We start from the raw sequence: 23,057 nt of genomic DNA, 5'->3' as shown, positions 1-23,057 counted from the left end.
GTTTTATTTTAATACATATTACAGTTGTTGTTCATTCGTATGATGTGTTTTGTCATTTGATTAAGGACTCCAGCGAACATTGGATTTCATTAATGTAACCATAACGCAATGTAACCGTTGATACGAATATTATTGTTATATTCGTAATTAATCGGATCCTTCCCCAACCCTGTAAAACAAATTTTATTATTGTTACATTTCCCTGTAACCGTACCCAGTGCCTAAATTGATTGTCTCTGGTTTGTCCAAATTTTATTTAATAATATTCCATAAAGGTTTTACAAAGGTATTGATGCGTTATTGTAATTACACTTTGAAGTTTGATTTACATCTCACCTCCTTTGTTCTACCGGGTTTGATCTGAGCTGGATAACCCTAACCAGATCACCCTAGCTTGAGTTTCTTCGTTTGAATCAATGATCAGCGAGTGTTCTAAGAGCGAAGAAAGCTATGAAAAAATCGTAACCAGTCAGAAGCATGATAAAAACTTTACCTTAATAGAAATAGGAATAATGACTCAGGCCATAACGAATTAAACGGTGGCTGAAGAGGGTTAAATGTCACAATACGATGATATCCTGTAAAGGATTCTTTATTAGGTCAATATTATGGAATCAGTTTAATACTTTGGAATCCAAGATTATATTGTATTTTACACACTTTGACGACGCTTAGGTATGCATAATACTCTACAGAAAATACGCAAGTCTTACTATTGGCTGGTGTAAAATACAACTCTAGAGCATACATGGCTGGTTGCGATAAGTGTGTTTTGACAAAAACCAAAAACGAAATTCCGGAAACAAATGGCTGTTGGTTTATCTTAGTTGCTTTAGATTACAGGACTAGTTAACGGAGTCCTTCTCTATGCCAAAAAACCGAAGAAAATACTGTTGTTAAATAATCATAAAGGAGGTACTAGTAATGCCTTGATTCGGTGTCATACAAATTTAACTGACTGAAACAATTGAGATTATAAAAAAAATATATTTTCAATAATCTGGTTTAATTCAATCAAATATTTGTGTTGGTTCGTGGGTGTTGCAGCCTGTAGCTCATTGCCATAGTTGGCATGACCATAGACGGCGCTCGCAGCTTGAATCAGAATTTTGGAATTCCCGTATCAGCTTGAATTAGAATTTTGGAATTCCCGTATCGGGCACTTGGTAATTTGCTGTCGACAAGAAAGTAGGTGTTACACAAATTATGAGAATAGTTGCTGCTGTTCTTGTTTTACGTTTTCAGGCACTTGTTTGCTGTATTTGATTGCAATATTATGGTTACTAGTATCCAATCAGGACCTTCATAGTATTGGACCTATACAGGATAATTTGGAAAAAAAACTTGCATTTCCGTCATTAAGCACGTTATTAACATATGGACTGTTGTGATTTAAGCATCCAGAATTAATCTTAGTTTTTAGCAATTAAGAATTTTAATAATTGGAAAGAAAACAAGACATTTTAAAGAAATTAATTATCTTCTATTATCCTTAGGCGCAGAGTCAATTTTGAATTGGGGGGGGGGTTCAGGGAGACTGTTAGTGATTGGGGGATTATTTCACTCGGCCCTTGCTCTGGGCCTGACAAGTTATACGATTTGCAGGTTTTAAAAAGTGGTAAGTGGTAACGGTGGGTATCTCTGGGACCTCCTCCACCTCATCTTAAAGAGGGGAGGCCTACACCTGCCAACAGGTGGGCACTAATAAATGGAGCATTGGTAATACGAGTGTCACTCCCCATAGTATTAGGTCCGAGACCACCATTGTCGTCCCTTGATGTTCGTTGTTCACAAATATAGTCCCTAGTGTTGACAGTGGGTTACTTGCCATTAATTTATATACCCCTTCCAAATTTATTTCTCCATGTTTAATGCCTCAAATTGCAAGTAGGGGGATGAAATTACACTGTAAAAAAATTTGGGTCCAGAATTTTAAAGGAAAGTAGTGATTTGGTCCAGCTGAAAAAGGTTGAAAATGAACACTTTGGAAGCTGTCAAAAGATTTCAAGACGCCCTAAACATAAAATTGTCCATATTTTGAGTTAGAGCCGATGAAGTTTTCTATAATTTTGATATAATTTGTCCCAAAAGTAGTACAACACACTGTAAAAGTTTCTTTGTGAAAGCGCAGGTGGGTTTTTTTTTATTTTCATTTATGTTCTAAAAGAAATGCACTACGAATTAATTGTGTTCTCGGACCAGTAGGTGGTGGACTGGTGTAAGCGTGTTTAACTACCAGGGGTTTTATGACACTATGCCAACATAGGTCAGCTGATAGCCATTGTGTATAGGTGATCGGTAGTCACCCTGGCGCCTCAACAAAATATTATAGAATACTCTGTAGCCAAAGTAATACCACAAAGTAAAAATGTATATTCTAGTCATGAAAATGTAAAAACAAGTTGATGTAATAAAATGTATGTTTATTTCAAAGGATTGTTTTTGTATAAGTTGTAAAAGTTATATATGAAAAACAGAGGATGGAACCTCTACACAAATGAGTATAATATACAGAAAGTCTATTAATTTTGGTATTCGCGAATTACAGTAAACAACAGACAAAGAGAGACAACTCTAGATTAATTTTTAATCACTTTGTGATTAAAGGAAGGACTTCAACATAGTTTAGAAAATACGTCAACAACTCTTGATCGCTGTTCTTCATCTCATTTTTATTCGTTCAGTATTGATATAGGGTCTTCTTCTATGAGTATTGCAATTAAACAGCTGCCACTCAATTACTGGCTGTTGATTTGAGATTAACATATTACGAATTTTGATAGGGTTCAACATGTTTATGAGCGTTTGTCGCTGCCTTCCTTACCTGAGACAATGGTGTTTTTTTTTAAAGCCATGACGTTGTTAGTTTATTTTCGACTTATGAGTTTGAATGTCCCTTTGATATTTTTCGCCTCTCGGTTAAGACCAATTAATTCATGTCTAACGTATTTCTAGTGTGTGTGTAGGGCTTGTGGTGGAAGGGTATCGCCACATGCACATACCATTGTCTTATTGGATTCCCTTTCCTACATAATAACGTCAACAAGATAATGTCTAAAGTCTTAACAAGTATTTAAAGAATATTATTAAAATTCAACAAGAAAATATATTTATTATACTATGCAAGATAAATACAACGAACTTGCTATATTAAAATTATACAAAAAAGGAACAATAAGAAAAAATCGAAGAATAAATGTTGATTATTGATAAAAGATTATATAAAAAAAGGAAAATTAAGAAGAAATGAGAGCAGTTGAAAAACACAAAAATGTTACGGTAGGAAACAATAAGAAAAAACTGTACACAATGATCCTTTATTCTGTCTCAATGATATGACCAAATAAATTGGAAATTAGATAGAATTTGGACGTACTGGTAAAGTCCTCCAAGTATCTGAAATATATTTAAAAAAAATGTTAATTATGTGGATGCTGTAAAAGATTGAACTCCTGAAAGATTTTTGTGTATTTTCTAAATCAAGTAATTTTGCTTTACTTCGTAGAATTTGCACGGCTGGATTATGATACATACATGCCTGTTCGTCATTATTTTTGATACAATAAGGTAAGAAGTCTTGATGCTATGGAATACTTTTACGTCGTTGTATTTGATTGTATATTTGAATATATGGGAATATTTTGCATGTTTGGCATCATTCTTTTAATAAAAATTAAACGACAGATGCATGAATAGAAAATCTCACTAAATATATACCAAATATTAAGTTTTGCCAAGACAGATAGATATAAACCGAAGTTATGCTTCAACGTTTTGCTTTTGCATACAACTCTTTTTAGCGAGTATGTGCTCGATTAATTCAGATTCTTTACTCTTATAGTTAAGAACAATATCTCAATAGAACAAGAATGTGTCCCCAGTACATGGATACCCCATCCGTACTATCATTTTCTATGTTTAGTGGACCGTGAAAATGGGGGAACTCTCTAATTTGATATTACAATTAGAATGATTCTATCATAAGGAACATGTGTACTAAGTTTCAAGCTGATTGGACTTCAACTTCGTCAAAAACGACCTCGAGCAAAAACTTTAACCTGGCCTCGACCAAAAACTTTAACCTGAAGCAGGACAGACGGACGAACGGATAAACAAACGGACGACGCACAAACCAGAAAACATAATGCCCATAAATGGGGCATAAAAATTACGGCAAAAAAATTACGTACCTGACAGAATAATTAAATTAAGACTTGCAAGATCCTGTATGTACACATGTCAACTTTTGCTGGCACCACTCAGTTCCTGAAGAACAGGGCATGACATATGCAATTCCATGCGCAGTACACTGTACGAAATGTGAAGGACAGCTGGATTCTAAGTAAAACAAAGGCGGGACGGCTGCTACTGCTTCACTACACTTTATAACGACTTCTATATTAAATAGAAAAAAATATTTAAATTCAGCTATCAATTTAACCGGTATTATCCATACCATAAAAACATTGAATTTTAGGTGAAACACGCATATAATTATATAAGTTTGTTTCTGATTCATGTACATCTATTTGATTGGTCAGCATATTATTTACAAATCTTTTAAAATCACTATTTGTTTGTTAGATTTCTTGCAAATGTTTTTTTTTTACAATGAATGTTAGCATTACTAATGCAGGAAGTGTAAAATGTATAAATGTGTCGACCCAATAGTTGACATGAGTATAGTAAATAGTCTTCTTTTGACTTCTCCCGTCCGGCAGTAAAACTTATTTTATAGGGATGTTCATTTGACTATTTGAAAAAAGCCACTTTCGGCCTAACTCGTTATGCTGCATCAGATGCATCGTATAAGAAGTTTATAACGCTCTCTGAAAGTTAAAGATTTTTACTGAAAAATTCCATATACGAGTCTTAAAAAGACTAAAATCAAATATTATTATAGCAAGTTCTATGCTATTGGGTCAATATTAAGCCTTTGTTTGTCGTTTCTCATGCAAAATAAGACTTACTATCTGGTGATTTGAACGCATTGCAGTTGGTATTGAGAAATATCACATCGTCAGTTTTAAGGTTATCAGTCGCATCGTCAGTGTTAAGATCAGCCACTGTTTGTACGCATGTCATCTTTTTCTGGCTCCATTCAGTTCCATGCGCACAAGGTATAATATATGCAGTTCCACGCTCGTTACACTGAACAAAATGTGAAGGACAACTGGACTCAAGGAAAAACAGTGGCGGAACGGCTGCCACTGCTTCACTGCACTTTGTAAAGACGTCTATATTAAATGAAAAAAAAACATAATTTAGGCTTATCGCTACATTAGGAACGAGGTACTTTTTACGAAAAAATCATTTAATTCAGATATTCTTTTTTAAGTAAAATTTACAACAACTAGGAAATGCTTAACGACCTTGACTACCCATGGGGATTTCACACGGTAGTATGTTCAGCTAAGACGGAAGACAACATTGCATATACGACAACATTTATTTTTGTCTGCATGTGCTTTAAACCGATTTTGAAGAAAGACGTTCGTTTGGAAGTGCGGGCTGTTTGCATATGCAGTCACCTCCTGTCAAAATGGTACCGTTGAATACGATTACTTGTGAAGGGTGGTGATTATGTTCTCTGCAAGTTCACAAATCGTTACAAAAACTATTAAGGAATCCCTGTGTGGCCTGTTGCAAGGCAAAGTTTCTGCCCCTATCCAACATACCCCTAAATGACAAACATGTAATCAAAATGTCGCTTTATAACATAGCACAATAAAACTCACCGTCTGGTGTTTTGAAAGCATTGCATTCGATATTGAGAACTACCACATTGTCGTGTTTGCGGTCATCAGCCACTTCACCATCTACCACAAGTTTAGCGCATATCTGGTCTGACGTTTGACTGAAGCAAAACGATAGTAGTAATAATGTTTGCTTGATGAAAATATGTTTAAAAATGGTGATTTCACTGATATCACAACGACTACTATAATTACATTAACTAATGATAGACACAAAAATTAATATTTAAAAAGATGAACCATTTTAATCTGAATTGTTATAGTTAGACTTAGTTTAATATTCAACATGTAAGATTCTGAATGTCAAAAATACCATTGGTTCGAACCAAGACCTAATAACTTATTCCCACATGAAACTCACAACTATCTCTCTGTAAAACGAACGTTTTTCGTATTAGCTAACAACTTATTGGATATATATATATATAAACAAATGAAAGTAAAGGAGTCAAAAAGATCTGTGACCGATAAAACTTGAAGGAACCAAAGAGATGAAAAAACATCGTATAGTCCTGGAATCTACAAGAAATAAGTTGCTTCATTGGAAAAGAAGTTATGAATAGGAAAAATAAAATGGAATGTTCAGAATATATCTTAATATAATGTCTTTAAGTGCCTTTTTTGCTTAAAATAATACTTATGTTTTCCATTTTCTTATGTTTAAGTGTGTGTATGAATAGACATGTTACGAAAAGGTATATTCACGACGCTGAGGTTGACAAATTACACTTTAAATATGGGGACTGTGTCAAAACACAAAAGAGATTACCTGTGTTTGAATTGAATATTATTTAAAAACTGCATTGATCCTTTTGAAGGCAATAGTCCATTTGGCAATTACCGATTTGATTCTGTTATTACACACTTTTTAAACAAATTACTTCCCTTTGTCAATCGTAGACTGGTTCCATACCGGACAAAATTGGCTTTCGCCAACGCAAATCATGATGAATTGAATGTGATGTATTGGTGGTTTTACTAATTTTTCATGAAAATAATTTCTGATAGATTACTCACATTACGCACAGGTAAATTTTCTTCTTCTGCTAGCTCTCCATTGTAAATAAAAATTAATGTCCCTCATAAAGGGAGACAACAAAAAAATGGGTCTCTAATTACAGGGTCAATTACGGGAATTGGCAAATAGCCTATTGCGTATGGAACGAATATTCAATAACATTTGTACCGTTAGAAATTTAAGAAACGAATAAATTCCATAATATTTTGAAGAAACTCTAATATAAAAAAGGGTGTGGGGCGGTCATGTAAATGCAGTAGATGTGCGGGGCAACGGAGACATGGGGTACATACGTGTGTGAATTCTTCGGCGAGCCCTAAATAACCTTGCAAATAATTTCAGGTATTATAATTTTTTTTTTACCCACTCGTGAATATAAATTTAACGTTCATTTTTATATAGTTATGAAAAGCAAACAAAGGAGTGTATGTATTTTGATCCAGTTGTTTGCCACCTAAGTTTTTTATTTAACGGGGTCTGTTTTAAAACAACTAAAATACAATTTTTATACAAATTAAACTTGTAAAACGCATGTTGTATTATAGTTTTAGATAATTTACTCCCGGTTATAAATAGCTTCGAAGGCATGTATTTTCTTCCTTTCATGATTTCCGTCCAACTTTCGAAATTGTCTCAAATTAGAAAGTTTCAGCTCAATATGTATTTTCTTTATAAGGGGTTTGTGATTGATTGATTGATTGTTGGTTGATTAACGTCTAGTGGCAAATATTTCATGTATGTTCAGAACGATAAGAAGTTAGTGTAAAAAAAACCTGACCGTTTGAACATCCCTGAAGAGTTTCAAAAGCATTGCATTGCATAATGACTTTGCATTTACACCTTAACACCACCTTATGCAGATATTTTGTATTTTATTAATTCAGGGCACGTTTTGTGGAAATTGGATTAAAATTGAAAAAGGCAGGACAGGAGTTTTGAGTTAAAAAAAGATAGAATAAGCAACTTGTCCAAAAAAAGAAGCCAGGATGACAATTCATGTAAAAAAAGCAGGATAAACAATAATGTGTCCATAGTACACGGATTCCCCACTCGCACTATCATTTTACATGTTCAGTGGACCGTGAAATTGGGGTCAATACTTTAATTTGGCATTGAAATTAGAAAGATCATATCATAGGGAACATGTGTACTAAGTGTCAAGTTGAGTGGACTTCAACTTCATCAAAAACTACCTTGACTAAAAACTTTAATCAAAACTTTAACCTGAGCTTCGCACTATCTTTTTTTTGTTCAGTAGACCGTGAAATTGGGGTCAAAACTTTAATTATTTGGCATTGACATACGAAAGATCATATCATGGGGAACATGTGTATTAAGTTTCATGTTGATTGGACTTCAACTTCATTAAAAACTACCTTGACCAAAAACTTTAACCTGAAGCGGGACGAACGGACGCACGGACAGACGAACGGACGAACGGAGGCACAGACCAGAAAACATGATGCCCCTCTACTATCGTAGGTGGGGAATAATTTATAAATTAGAAAAAAAAGGCCGGACAGTAAAGTGCGATAAAAAAATTTGCATTCATACACATGTAATTGTAGACAACAGAAATCATATACGATTTATTCGAAGTGGTTTCCTTGGATGCCAAAATGATGTCCAACAGTATAATCTATTGCTATTAATTGGACTAGTTTTGTAGTTATATTTCCCTCAGAATTTTGTAATCTAAGCGTATAAAATGTATCTATGTCGATCGCCCCTCGTTACTCCCTACAGACGCCATCATCAAAGAGCTAAACCACGAGCAGAGAGAAGAAAATGTTTAAAGAAAAACGAATTTGCGTATATATATCGGATTGTCGGGTGTATGTCGAACACCCTATAAGGCGCTTTTAAACTTTCAGAGTCATTGGAAGCCTACGGAGACACCCATGAGAAAAAATCAACCAGACGGCAGAGCTTTGTGTGGGATTAGTGGAGCGACAGATTGAACTTTGTAAGGAACTTTTATACAACAATAAAACTAAAATTTAATTGGCTTACTATGTATATATATTATCAATATAGAATCGAATGAACTTGTATAACTCTCAGCCCCCCCCCCCCCTTTTTTTTCTAGCGCACCCACTCCTGCACGCGTACACTTTTTATATCTTATTATAGCCAGCAATTTTATCACAAAAGCAATTGTTATAATGGATGTTTAATGATGATGTTCTAGATAAATGTATTTTGAATTAACCAAGACGCACAGGATTTAAATTTAATCTATAATCAATGTTTTGACACCGTCCCCAAATTTAAAGTCTACTTTGTCAACCTCAGCGTCGAGAATATACCTTTTCGTAACATGTCTATTTTTCATATAAATTTAATGACATTTAGTTTTTTATAACGTTTTAAATACCATACCCTATATTATCGGCTGCCGTAAAACAAAACATATGGCTGCCAAGCTGGATCTTAGTTGGTTTCCAAGTTACTGTCACAAACCATTCTCTTCCAGTCGATCCATATGGAAACAATTCTGATTTAATCATTCCTATAGGTGACACTGTATCAATTGCTGTTACACTGCTCACAAAAAAAAAAAAAAAAACAGTATGAAAATATACACTTTAAAGCAAAACATATTATAAGGCATCATGAGGTTTTTATATTTCAATGACATGCAGTTGGTTTTTTTCTGATAGACATGCCGATCTTTTATTTTTCTTGATTAACAATATCGAATAAGATTCTTACAATGAGAGAAAATGAATCGAAACAAGTAGAAAAAGAATGCCGAAGAGTATTCAATGTGTACCAAATATTGCTGTTAACTGATATCCATTAGTATTCTCCTTTTTCTTTTACAAATTAAAAACAGGAAGTTTACTGATTCGGGATCCATGCTATTTACATTTGTATTTTATAAAAGCACACTTTTACTTCTTGATCCATGCTTTATGATTCAGTTGTTTGGTTAAATAATAAATTTGGTGACAGTTAACAGGAAATTCAGATGTACAAGGACATAGCCATTATAACTTCAAAAAGAAATGTCAGTAAATGAGTTTCAATTACAGCTTCAGAAACATATATACAAATTCTATCATTTAAAAAGCTAACTCATAAAGTATAAAAAATATTAAAAGAAAAAAATATGATATTTTCTAAGAATGAATTAGAAAAAATTATTTAAAAAAAAGTAAGCAGTGATAGAATCTGTAACATCTTTATTGTTCTACTAGCAGGAATATCTAAATCATTGTTTTTCATCGACTTGCGGTTTTGTTTTGTATCGTCTACTCTTTTCTTTTTTAAAGTTTGACATTAACTGATCTTGAAAACGGGCTATCAGTACATTTATTTTCTAGCCTCCGTATTCCATATAATGATAATGACCTTGATTAGGCGGGTGCTTCAAAATCAATTTGATTTGGACGAGAAATGTTTCAGTTATCATCAACATCGGTAATTTCACCTATCAAAAGGAACTAAAAGAATATAGATGAACTTTTTTTTTATTTTTTCACTTTTAATAATTAGCAGTTTAAAAATCTTTAAAAGGGATAATGCGGTTTCATCTCACTACAGTATGATACACATATACGCATGTTCCTGGTGAACATGTTTATTGATTCTCCACAGATATCATATAAGCTCCAAAACGCTAAAAGCACATTTCAGAATAAAACTGTTACTACTTTTCATTCCTGGTAATACAATGCTTTGCCATACCTTAATGTTTCCAAACCACTTCTAGCAATAATCGACTCATTAAAAATAGTGTTGACAGGGATGTGATGAATCGAACCATCAGTTATTATGTTGGGAGGTAAAACTGGTCTTGAGGCACACAGCTCGCTTGAATTACCAACAACAATCAAAAACTGCATAGAAACACTGCTGAAAGGAACTGTATCTGAAGGATTCTTAAAGTCTTCTATTTGCAAAGCTACAGCATACCAACCTACATATGTTGTTGCATTGTAGGTCAAAACACATGATCTCTAAAAAAAGCCCAAAATCAAATGACGCATTCTACATTATGGTTCATATGATAACAAACATACATGTAAGTACATTGTATCATAATTTGATACAAGAACATCTGAAAATTGTATCCGTGATAAGTGAATATTTGAAGAGGTTGTTGTTAGATGAAAACTTCAAAACGTGTTGTTGATCTGATCAATTATATTGTAATATGTCAAACGATTTAGGTGCGATTACACAACACGATTTAAATTTCCATCCGATTTTCAAACGATTTTGGGTGCTTTATCAATTACGTATAGGGCATTTTATTTAGAATAAATTACAGATGTGAACCAAACACAATAGTTTATTCCTTTGCTCTAAGCAAGGAGATTCAAATTGAAATAAAGGATTTGAGAAGTTGAACAAGTTCTATTTTTATAAATAAATATCTAAAATTAAATTGCCTATTTTTCAGAATCAAACGAAAGGAAGGAACCTTAATTGTTTCCTTCCCTCAAAATGATGCTTTAATCTCGGGCTACATTGTTTCCCCAAATATAATATAATCCCAGTAGGGTTCTCAAAAAAGTCGTCTCTAGTAGTTAATTTCGAAAAGCGTTTAAACAGGGTTCAGATTCAAAATTTAGAATGATTCATCCCGCCACATGTTTATGTATCTGTCCAAAGTTAGGTACCTTATCAGTGGATGTTTTTGTCATATCGTAAATTTTTTTTGTTATTTGGATGGATAAACGACGTGCTGTTTTCTGTTAGAGCTTGACATTTTGTATAGGCTTGTCTATTGATGGCCTATATAAAAGTAAAGATATGTTGTAAGGGTACCAAGGATACAATTATCCACCAAAGTTCAAATAAAGTGGATGCAAGCAATTAAAGGCAAACGTACTGCCGTCAAAAATGAAAAACACGAATACCGAATAGTCGGGTATAAAAGTCGGGCTTTGCTCATTGTTGGAGGCCGTACGGTGACCTATAGTTGTTATTGTATGTGTCATTTTGGTCTCCTGTGGACAGTTGTATCATTGGCAATCATACCACATCTTCTTTTTTATGTTGACATGATAAATATGTTAAAATTCAAATGAGAAATATTATTTATAACAAAACGATTTACGAAAAACAAATATAACAAACATGAACAAACGGCAGACAGATTCCTGACTTGGGATGGACAAATAAAGAATGTGGCGTGGTTCAGCATGTTTGTGAGCGCTCAACTCTCCCCTAACCTTGTTCAGTGGTGTATAAGCCAAACATACAAACAAACTATAAAAACCAGCTGAAAAGCCTTAACGTATTAGATAGTTCAAAAGAATAACAGTCCAGATAACATCAGGGAACAGACGTGTTTGACAGGGTAAAGGCTAATTCAGTTTTTGGATTACCATCTCATTTATGTATGCCATACATCTTGTATATCATATATCTCACATTTAACCTCTTAAGCTAGAATCTTTAAATTTATTAGTCGGATGTTAATCCAGGTCTAAAGGACCTTTATGATTGATTGATAGTTGCTTACTTAACGTTCATTGGCAAATTTTTCATGCATATTCAGGACGAGGGTATTTGTGAAGTAGCTGTCTAAACGGAATGATGCAATGAACAAAAATGTGTTAATAAAAAAATCAAGTGCTTGTGGCATTACATGTACACTCGACAATTTCGAAAGTCTATCAATTGTCCCATTGTCTTTTATCCGTCTTCCTGTCAATTTCTAATATCTGTGTCGGTCTGACTCGTTATAAGTAAAAGAGAATATCATGTATAAATGCACAATACTACAGAGTATAATAAAAATCTATATCCATTCATTCTAAGCTCCGTGTAGGTAAAGGATAAATTGGTTTTCGTATATCCATCATTCCGTATTTATTCGTCATGAGTAAAGGCAACAGTAGTATACCGTTGTTCAAATGTCAAGTCGATTGAGAGAAAACAAATCGGGGTTACAAAACTAAAACCGAGGGAAACACATCAACTATAAGAGGACAACAAAGGAACAACAGGAACACTGAAGTGCAACAGCAACAAACGCCAACATACATAGAAACGAACTATTTGATAACAACTTCCATATTCCTGGCTTTGTAAAGCACATTTTCAGAAAAAAAAGTGGTGGGTTGGGTCTGGTTCTATAGCTAGCAAAACCTCTCATTTATATGACAATGTTAAAAAATATCGATAAAAGATAACACTACGTGCCAAAAATACAACACAAACAAATAAAAGAACACTAATCAAAGAAAAACGCACAGACAAATTATATAATAGACGACACAACATGCAATCCACAGAACAGCAACACACATCGTCCACCAACGACAGACACAACAGGACATCACAAACAGTAATGCACTTACGCATCAAGCGTGATGAGAGCATGCTATATTTGTATATAATATAGCCGTATTTGGCACATTATTTTGGAATTCTTGGGTCCTCAATGCGTTTTAACTTTGTATACGTACTTGTTTGGCTTTCTAACTAGTTTGATCTGAGCGTCACTGATGAGTCTTATGTAGACGAAGCACGCGTCTGGCGTATCAAATTATAAGCCTGGTACCTTTTATAACTATTGTATGATTATTGTCAGATTCATATATAATAAAAATCTGTTTACCAAAGAGATATATACTCTTAAACATAATCACTTTTCGTCAGATGAATATATACTGTTTAAAGTTCAATTCGCATAGAACTTGTAGGAAGCCCTACTAAAACAATAACGTCAATATAAAAATCAATAAAAAAGAAACATTAAAAAAATCGTCAAAATTTCCATAAATTTTCATTGTACTAATGAACTCAAAATCATTAACTTTGTTGTGTCACTTTTTTTAACTTCCTCATCTGCGCAGAAATCTACTTCCTTTTTCCGGTCTCGTTTGTCATGAGACTTGAGTAGATATATATTTATCAGTACACAATACCAATTTTATTTTTAATAAGTGTTTGATATGTAAAAACCCAAATGATATCGTTTCTTTGTTTACGTTGAGTATGACGTCATAACTTAAATAATGTCACAACTAAAATGCCTAACAATAGAACAAAAATTGGAAACGTCATGGTATTTTCGTTTCTTTTTTTTAACAGATTTTAAAGTTTAAATATGTTTGAATTGAAAAAAAATATACAGACTTCGTCCCCTTTCACAGGTAATGCATGCCTCATATTACCAATATGGAATATCGGTATTATCTATGAAAAAATCAGTGTTATCTACAAGTATAACGTGAGGATACCCAAATTCCACCTATTTTGACAGTTTTTCAACCTACGTTAATTTATGCTTCAGACAAAAGTCTTCATTTTATATTTATTTTGTAGATGTCTCATTGTTTACTATATGGTTTCACCAATTTCATTTTGGAATCATAGAAAAATTGGTCTAAACTGACCTCCAAACCATCAATGATTCTGAAATGAGGAGTACCCAAATTGCAAAAGTCTAATAACAGAGCTTTTGTTGAAATTCTTCAAATATTTTAAACAATTGGATATTAGTCCATGGTTACTCTTTATTTTTTTAAGAAATGGATACTTGTAACATATTGTATTTGCTAGTTTTAAAAAGATGACGTTTTGATGACGTCGCATGGCGACGTTTCAGTACATTTTGCTTTTTCAGTAAACACTTCATCTGTTTATAAATAATGTGAACGTTTTGTGCATACCTAAATATTTTTACCTATGTTGAAAGATTTGCATAGTATCAAATCATAAAAATACAAATGGTTTAGTCTCTAGGAAATCTTGTAAGATTTTCGCTGCTATTTTTGCTAAATAGGTGCAATTTGGGTACTCGTTGCAATTTTGGTACCGTTACGTTAGAATGTATTTATCAAAACGGCAGACACAATTGTGATTGTTTATGCTAGAGAGATGAATGATATTTTTTAATAAAGATACAAACATGAATAATTATCAAAGCCGTATCATTGATGAATATACTTACAAATATACTTAAATCTTTCACATGCTGTACATCACGAAATTAAATGATATGTTTTTGGAAAATCAACAAAGACATTATTTTCGTTCAATCATGCATAGAACAGACCAGGGACAAATGTTTAATCAGTTGGTTTTGAATTGCAGCAAAAGTTTGTCACTTGCAGTTAGGAAAACTATAATTTGCACAGAAATTACTTAATAAAGTCCAGACAAATACTTTTTTCATTAAACCCAAGGTTCCTATTTCCGTGCAAAGAATGTCATCTCGGGAACGAAACGCTAAATGAGCCCGATGTTCCCTGTTTTACACGTATTATTAATCAACTAAATTTATTAATACATTTATTACAAAAGAAAATGTCCGGACAATAACTTTCGGAAGGACTACAGTTGGTTACATGCGTAACATAATAGTCCACGGATACTGAGTAGCAGGCTATTGATATATGCTCATTTCAAACAGTGATTGTCATTGTAATTTGTCAAGGTCTTTTATGGTTCTTTTAGCGTTAATTTTTTGTTTTATGTGTTTTCGCCTCGAAATGTAATAATAAAATAACATTTTGTAACAATAATAGTATTTAATGTTAAATTTTGTGTTTGTTTTAATTCTACTTTATTTTACGATATAAAAAGTGTGTGTGTTTAACTACTGCAACATATTACCTCATCTAAATAAGAACCACTGAGCGCTTCACATACACCACCGCATTCATCATTTGGAGTTGGTGTAGACCATCGACATTTAACAACATCACCGTCATCATCAGCAACTATAAGATAGATCTTATTACATTTGTTGTCGCTGTATATTTTCTTTGGCCTAATGTCAAGGGGGAATGCCTTGCTCTAGATCTTCTTAATTTGAGTTCATGAGAGTTTAGTAAGTGGTTTATTCAATTACCTATCTTATTGATCGAAACTCAAACGAGCCTGTGTCGCTCGCTATGCGTAAGTTTGAAGAAGGTCGGGTTGGGTCGTTGTACTTTGTTTGGTATAACACAAACTAAGGGTTTAGTATTCTACCTCATCAGCATTTATATAAATTATTTGCCTTATTGGTTGACATATTTGGTATCAATCTTATAAGTTGGCAATTTTAAGTTAACTTTTCGAGTTGACAAATTGCGATTCCTTGCCGTTAAAACTAGTTCAATTATGACATAGTTCAAAAGTCTGATTTTTCAAGACATTACTATAGATAGTAATCAAAGTCACTTTCTAATTGTTGAAATGTACGTACCAGGTATTTTCAATGTATAGTCACATCCATAACTGAATCTTATGATAGGCTGCATTGCAGAGATTGGTGAAGAATTTATTTTCCCTGTATCATTTCTTATGGTCAAATCTGCTATAGTCCGCATCCTCCAGTTTGAACCGCCTTCAACTAAAGTTATCCAACAACAGCCCGAAAAACTTAAAAATTAAATGAAAAATTAAATGAATAACTTCAAAATTAAATGAAAAGAAAACTGATTTATAAATATACATGCCGTAACAATACTTTGTTTTCTTTCTTTTTTAAAAGAGAGGCAAACTATGCCAAAAAAATAATCAAAGTCTAAAACAAACTGCCAATGTTATGGTAAAAACAAATGCGCTACAAACAAAGGACAGGCATGCAGATCCTCCTCCTTATGTGAAATCCGTCGCATTGTGTATATAAGTACAACACCGGTGATAAAATCCAATTCGGTAGGTCATATCAAAGGAAAGAGGATGGGATAATAGTTCCGATAATTACAATATATCAAGGTTGATTGATCTCAAATATTAAAAAAAAAAAGGGACAAAGCTATTATATACAATTTAACATCGAAGTTGTTATTTCTTATCTTTACTGTTGTATATGCTAAATATATGGATATATTAATCCATTCCCTGAAGATATTGGCTTTTTTTGTATATTTAATGTTGACTTATTGAGTCCCAATTCAGAACACTTAAAAATATCTTAGCATTCAAAAAATGAACTAATTTAAAAAAAATAATATGAACCATTTCTTATATGCTGTTGAAATTTGACTCAATTGACAATATTGCTGTGATTTTTGAGGCACCTCAAGGTATTTGGTAATCACATAATCAAAATGTTCTCACAAAATTTATATCACTTAATATATCGCGTATAATCAAAAATGCTATTTCACTATTGCATGTTTTTATGCAGTAAATATTGCAATGGGTGCTTAAAAGTGCTGAAATGGTTATTTTGAAATCGAAAAGTCGCCAAATGTGTTACATATAATAAATTTAAAATAACTGTTTACATTTTACAGGTAAACACGTATTTAAACACGCCAAATCTCACATTCTATATTTGAGAACTGTTTTCGTAACAATTTTGGGATTTCACATCTAGGCATTAAAACCAGCTACCTCGTATCCCATCTTTTGACAAATACTTACCCAAAATGAATATGGTCAATTGCGGCTGAAATATTGTATTTAACGCTGCTGATTCCTGTTGTCCAGTCTTCAGTTGCGCTAAAGTCGGTACAGTAATAGGACATAGTAGTAATTGATCCACTGCATCCTTTTAAGCACATTAACACCCCTTCACCAGGTAGTAATGTCCCATTTTGGATTGTTTTCTCATCGCACATATGGTAACTTCTACGGAAACTAACTCTGTAGTTAATCTCGATCTATTATATAAATGAAAGGAGATGTGGAACATATATGAATAAAACGGCAACAAATTACAGGCACTCGTCTAAGTAAAGAAGTTCCTATATACCAGATGATGAGGAAAAAATTCTTTATCTTTTTGGTTATCTTTATCTGTACAATTTACCCACAATTCTCTTTAGCTGCCACTGCAACAAGTTCGTTACGTTACTCGAGACTGCTATATTTTAATATTCAAAGCGAGAGGCTTGTCGAGCTTTTTGAACAGTTGATTATTTTATCATGACGTCCCAATAATAAATTCAGAAGAAATCAAGATCATTTGACGTCAGAGACGTCAAAATTAAGTTTCGACCAATCGTTTGCCGAAAACAGTTATTTCACAAGTAAAGACACATTTTTTTGTCACAATCGGTTGTGAAATGTGAAAATATGAAAATATCAGAGAATCTCTAAACCCATTCATTCTAATTAAACTTTGCCGTTTTTGTCGTCAAGTGAATTTGATATTTTGTGATATGTATAATCATTCAATATGAATATTAACATACATATTGATTTCGCTAAAATGTTTCAACCAGGGGTCGTGTCAACGAAGCTGTCCTAGGACTAGGACATGTCTTAGGATGGTCTTAAGACACGTCTTAGTCCTAAGTCAGGTTAACGAAGGTGTCCTAAAATAAGATATGTCCTAAATTTGGTCCTAAAGTTAGAATATATAAAAAGGTGTCTTAGGATAGTCCTAAAAGTTACGATGTCCTAAAACGAAATAAAAACAACAAATATGGCATCAATTCATTAATAAAAGTACTAATACAATACTAAACTAGTATAATGTTATAAAAATAAACTAATTAAACATATTTTTTTTCGATATTTGTTTTAAGATTCAACTGTGTTACATTATTTTAGATTTGTAGACACATTTGATATTTAAAATACTTCCAGATATATATATAAAAAAGCGTTCATAGTATTTAGTTTGAGTTTTTGGAATAATAAGCATATTACAAGTTAGACATTTGTGTGGGTTTGCTAGAACTAAAATTGAGATATTGCGCACTAGTCATTTGGTAAAATGCTTTACTATAAACTAAAATTGCTTTTCAATTCACAAATCTATATGAAATGGACATCAATAGTAAATCTCCAAAAAGTATGCTTGACGATGTCATATCGTTACGCTCATACATTTATATAGAATAAAGTGGGTTGTCAATTTTGCTTAAAAAATACTATCATCATGAGTAACATTTTTTGCACCTAACCAAACAGTGCAATATTAATTTAATTGTGGAAAACAATTACTTACTTTTACTTAATACTTATTCAATACATGCAATGAAATCGAGTGGACCCAAAGACAAACAAATTAACATACTGACATTAAATTCTAGCACGAATATCTCATTTAACAAAGTTGTGTGACTATTTAGTTTTGTTGTCGTATGCAATTCATTTATATTTTTTTTATCGAGTATAATAACGTATCTACTAGTATTACGTTAAAAATTTTATTTTGTATAAATTGTTTTCCATAAAAGAGTAACCCTTCATTCCTTTACACATATAGTGAAATACAATAAAATATATGTCATTAAATTTACTACATATTTTTTTCAATTAAATAAATGTGTTAGGATGGTCATAGGACCATCGTAGTTAGGACTGGCCTAAGATAGCTTTGTTTTACATCCTAAGGCATGTCTCAGACACGTCCTAAGACCATCCTAAACAATGTTCTAAGACATATCTTATGACATATCCTAGGATACTTTCATTGACACTGCCCCAGATGTTTAACGGAGTATATTATGAATTAAGTCCAATCATCTCAACTCGGCCGATTCCGTACCTCATCTAACGGAGAGTAGCGGAGTCACCCGAGGATTGCCGATTGAAATGAGTCTTAAGAAAAGTTGTGATATATTTTTTATATTTCTTTAAAGTTTTTCAAGCTGTTGTTGGATACCTTTAGTTGAAGGCGGTTCAGATTGGAGGATGCGGACTACAGCAAATCTGGCCGTAAGACAAGACACTGGAAAAATAAATTCCTCTCCAATCTCTGCGATGCAGCCTGTCGTAAGATTCAGTTATGGATGTGACTATACACTCAAAATACCTGGGAAGTTAATCTTATTCGATTTTTTTTTATAAATTGAGTACGCTATTCGATGTATCAATTACCTTTAAAGATATACAATCAACCAATATTGCAGATTTAGAGGTATAAATGCATTAACTACACGTATAGCGACAGAATATGGATTTTGACCTTTAGAAAATAGATCGAATTTCTAAAAGAATTTTGTCCTTAAAATTGAGTTTGGTGTCTACAAATCACTTCTCAGTTTCAGCATTGTCTTTGATAAACAAATCATAAAAAAAAGAATTGTACAGCGTGACGCCGTCAAGAAGTATGGCTAAATATTTTTGTTCTTGTGGACCTTTTTACTATTTTTATCTAAATAACTTACAAATACTTCATTCAAGATTTCAAGAAATCCCAATTTAAACTTTAAAAAATCATTTACTGCGTTATTTACATTTTATAATTGTGTATGTGGTTATATTTTTGGAAAGTACATGTAAAATTGCTAAATATATATTTCTTTCGGGTATAAAAAATGGCAGTATTAAGTAGACGAACTACATGTCAGGAAAATCTGAAATACCCCAAAATTATGTTAACCTTGGAACATTGTAATATCAACATCAAATATTAATGATTGTACAGAGTGAAAATTTAACATAAACAACCAATCAATGCATACTAGAATTTAAGGAAAATTTAATTATTGTAACACCTAGACAGATTTGTTTCTACTACCGTTAGGTAGGACTAAAACTTATCATACTGATTATGTATTAACTGACTCTCAAATCGAAAGACACCGTCCACGTTTCTTCTATTTGCAAAAGTAGCATTCTGATCAGACAAAGACAACTCAAGTTACTGTCTGGATGGCAAACAGACCGAAGGACGGTCGGAAAAACAGATGGGCTGTGCATTTATCATACACTTTAGGAGTCCGCAATTACTTCGGGGAACATGAAAAGAGAGCCGTGGTGTAGTGGTTAGTGCATCGGACTACTTACAGAAAGGTTCCTGGTTCGATTCTCGTTTGGGATGAAAATTTCAGGAACTCAATTTTCGGCTCTCCCTTGACACCATTTGCGAGTATGGTCTTGAGGAAACGATGATAGTCCGTCGGACGGGGACGATAAATGGCTGGCCCGTGTTAAGAGAGAGCCATATCTCTTGCACGTTAAAGACACCCTTGTAGATTTCGAAAAAGAGTAGGCTAATGCCGCTACAAGGCAGCACTCGCACCCGCAAAGTGGAAAGGGATTAATATAAGTTGTAAAACTTGTTTCCCAATCCACTATAAATAAATATGTTTAAACTAATAAAAAGAAATATATAATAAATTTATGATATATACATACTAGTAAATTTGGAGACCAACATTTTTTTTAGGCGGTTTGTCTACGGGACTACGATCGTTTGAAGTATTATATAATAATAAATAGTCAGTTTATGTAATGTTTGTGTATGTACTGTACTTTATACCTTTATATATAATAATGTTAAAGGAAATAAAAAAAAAGAGAAGTTTCTTTACAATTATAAACGATCATACCGTAGGAATGATTTTTTTTCACTTTCCTATATGGATGTAGTTTTATTGACACTTACATTATATTTATGATTTTACAATTACACAAATTAAACGTCAATACTTTTAATTCTATACATTTATGAAAACTTATTGTCCGACTTCTTGTCGATACTTTTATTATCGTTTGGCAATATGCAAAATTTTGCCTTTCGTATACTGATAATGAGACTTTAAACTAAGTCTGTTTGATGTTTATAATTGACATTGTAATAAATACACTAACCATAGATACCAGGATTAAAATTTTGTATATGCACCAGACGCGCTGCGTTTCGTCTACAAAATACTCAACAGTGACGCTCGAATAAAAAAAAGTTACAAAGCCAAATAAAGTACGAAGTTGAAGAGCACTGAGGACCAAAGTTCCTACAAGTTTGCCAAATAAGTGTGAGAGATAATGATTCACTCATTAGTTGTAATTATATTTCAATCGTTCTAATGTTAGTTCCATTTTATACGCGTCATGCTTATTCGATTAATCAAGCTATTTTTAACTGAACTTTTAAGTGTATTCTTATTTTATGCGTGAACACCACCTGTCCAAGTTGAGAGGAGGGGTTGTTGTATGCCTGTAATAAGTATGGATGCTGTAATTCAATGGTTGTCGTTGGTTGCTCTTTGTCATTTTAAATGTTTTGAAGTTGCGATTTCTCTAACTTCCGTCCACAAAATTGGTTAATATGGGTTATTCTATTGCTGTAAACATTTCTGCGAAAGAAATAGGAAAATATTCAGGGTCACCGGATTCGGTTTTGCTGTCTAAATAATTTTAGTTTCAGTAATGTCCGAAAATATACGATTTTGCAACGAGAGAAGTACTTTCACGTGTTGTAACTCTCAAATTGTCCATTTGGTTTCTCTTTAGTTCTTCACATCTGGACAACTTGATTTCATGTGCATCCTGTGATTCCATATATAATTGAAACGGATGATATGAGAAATACCATATCATTTTTTTTTAAATTCTGTGTATCGTAAATCAAAATTATATGTTATATCATTCATTGCGACTGACAAAACATATTCGATCTGTAAAGAATTACAACCTCATGTTGCAACAACCATAAATATAGCCGACGACAACAGGCATCACTTAACTAATGAAAGCTAAATTTAGTAAGACATAATGAGTCGAAATATTTAGGTCGAGAGAAATTGTGAGACAGACTTGTCTCGATAATACGATACAAAAGCATGGGTTCAAATCCAGCTGAGGGCATTGAAATTACAGAATATGTAACAAAGTAATTTCCCAAACTTTTATTCAAACTGTTTTTTGTATAATTTTAATAATTTTTTTATTATCATTATTTGTAAAAAAAAATGTTCTTTATTAACAAAAATCATACATTTTTTATCAGAGTTTTTTGAAAAAGTTGAATCTCTCACCTGATTATTTTCTGTTGGCTTCCATGATATAATGCCTCCTCGAAAATGACTGCTTTCTACCAAGTAGAATAAACAGGTATACAAAAATGTCGAAGGAAAAAGCATCATGATTAAAAGCTGATGTATTTCATATGGTTAGCCAAACTTCCGATGTCTTGGTGTTACACGTCTGTTGTTTTATATGCTCTTTTTAACAACACATGGTGCCGTATTGCCAAATTGATTGGCTAACAAACCAGTCCGTTTATATTTCATAAAAACAAGTGTAAACCGTCCTAAGAGTTCCAAGAATCAAATTTTATCATACAAAGGATTTTATAAACAAGTACCTTAAGAGTATTTCACAATTCTCAAAACTGCCATTTCTTCGTAAAACTTTGTTTTTCTTATATACGGTAATATCATAACCTGTAAATTTGCACTATTAACCATTGCAGCTAACAATAATCAAATATCACAAAATTAATGTCAATCTTTTTAAAAATTATTATGTAATAATTCAGCCCATATCATTTTTATTCCTTTTTTAACCATCAGATCACTTTTGTATAAGAAATCAAGGAAGAAAAAACTTAAAAGTGACTGATTTCTATACCGTTCATCTCCCCCTTTATTGAAAAATTTATATGAACAGTATAAAAAAAACTTTAGAGCCTTTAT

The 23,057-nt window shown here is 32.7% G+C and overlaps 1 protein-coding gene across 1 annotated transcript; it reads right to left on the bottom strand.

Moving 5' to 3' along the window:
* Positions 1-3,092: 3,092 nt before the first annotated feature.
* Positions 3,093-22,593, bottom strand: LOC134724923 (integrin beta-like protein C). Its single transcript, XM_063588294.1, has 10 exons — positions 22,398-22,593; positions 17,104-17,342; positions 15,935-16,110; positions 15,358-15,464; positions 10,468-10,739; positions 9,157-9,318; positions 5,739-5,857; positions 4,971-5,237; positions 4,191-4,395; positions 3,093-3,396 (listed from the first exon to the last, which is right to left on the bottom strand). The coding sequence occupies exons 1-9, from the start codon at positions 22,503-22,505 to the stop codon at positions 4,208-4,210; spliced, it is 1,638 nt and encodes a 545-aa protein (XP_063444364.1). The 5' UTR covers positions 22,506-22,593; the 3' UTR covers positions 3,093-3,396; positions 4,191-4,207.
* Positions 22,594-23,057: the final 464 nt, after the last annotated feature.

This window comes from Mytilus trossulus, chromosome 1, assembly GCF_036588685.1.
Source record: "Mytilus trossulus isolate FHL-02 chromosome 1, PNRI_Mtr1.1.1.hap1, whole genome shotgun sequence".
Lineage (NCBI taxonomy): Eukaryota > Metazoa > Mollusca > Bivalvia > Mytilida > Mytilidae > Mytilus > Mytilus trossulus.
Note: the sequence above shows the minus strand (reverse complement) of the source record. Positions and strands in the feature narration are given on the sequence as shown.

What these genes read in the sequence shown, in the direction of transcription:
- LOC134724923 (XM_063588294.1), bottom strand. Translation starts at nt 22,505, where the DNA reads ATGATGCTTTTTCCTTCGACATTTTTGTATACCTGTTTATTCTACTTG. An exon ending in CTATACATTGAAAATACCTG is followed by an intron (nt 15,465 to 15,934) that starts GTACGTACATTT and finishes TCTATCTTATAG; the next exon opens with TTGCTGATGATGACGGTGAT. An exon ending in ACGGCAGCCGATAATATAGG is followed by an intron (nt 5,858 to 9,156) that starts GTATGGTATTTA and finishes GTTTTGCTTCAG; the next exon opens with TCAAACGTCAGACCAGATAT.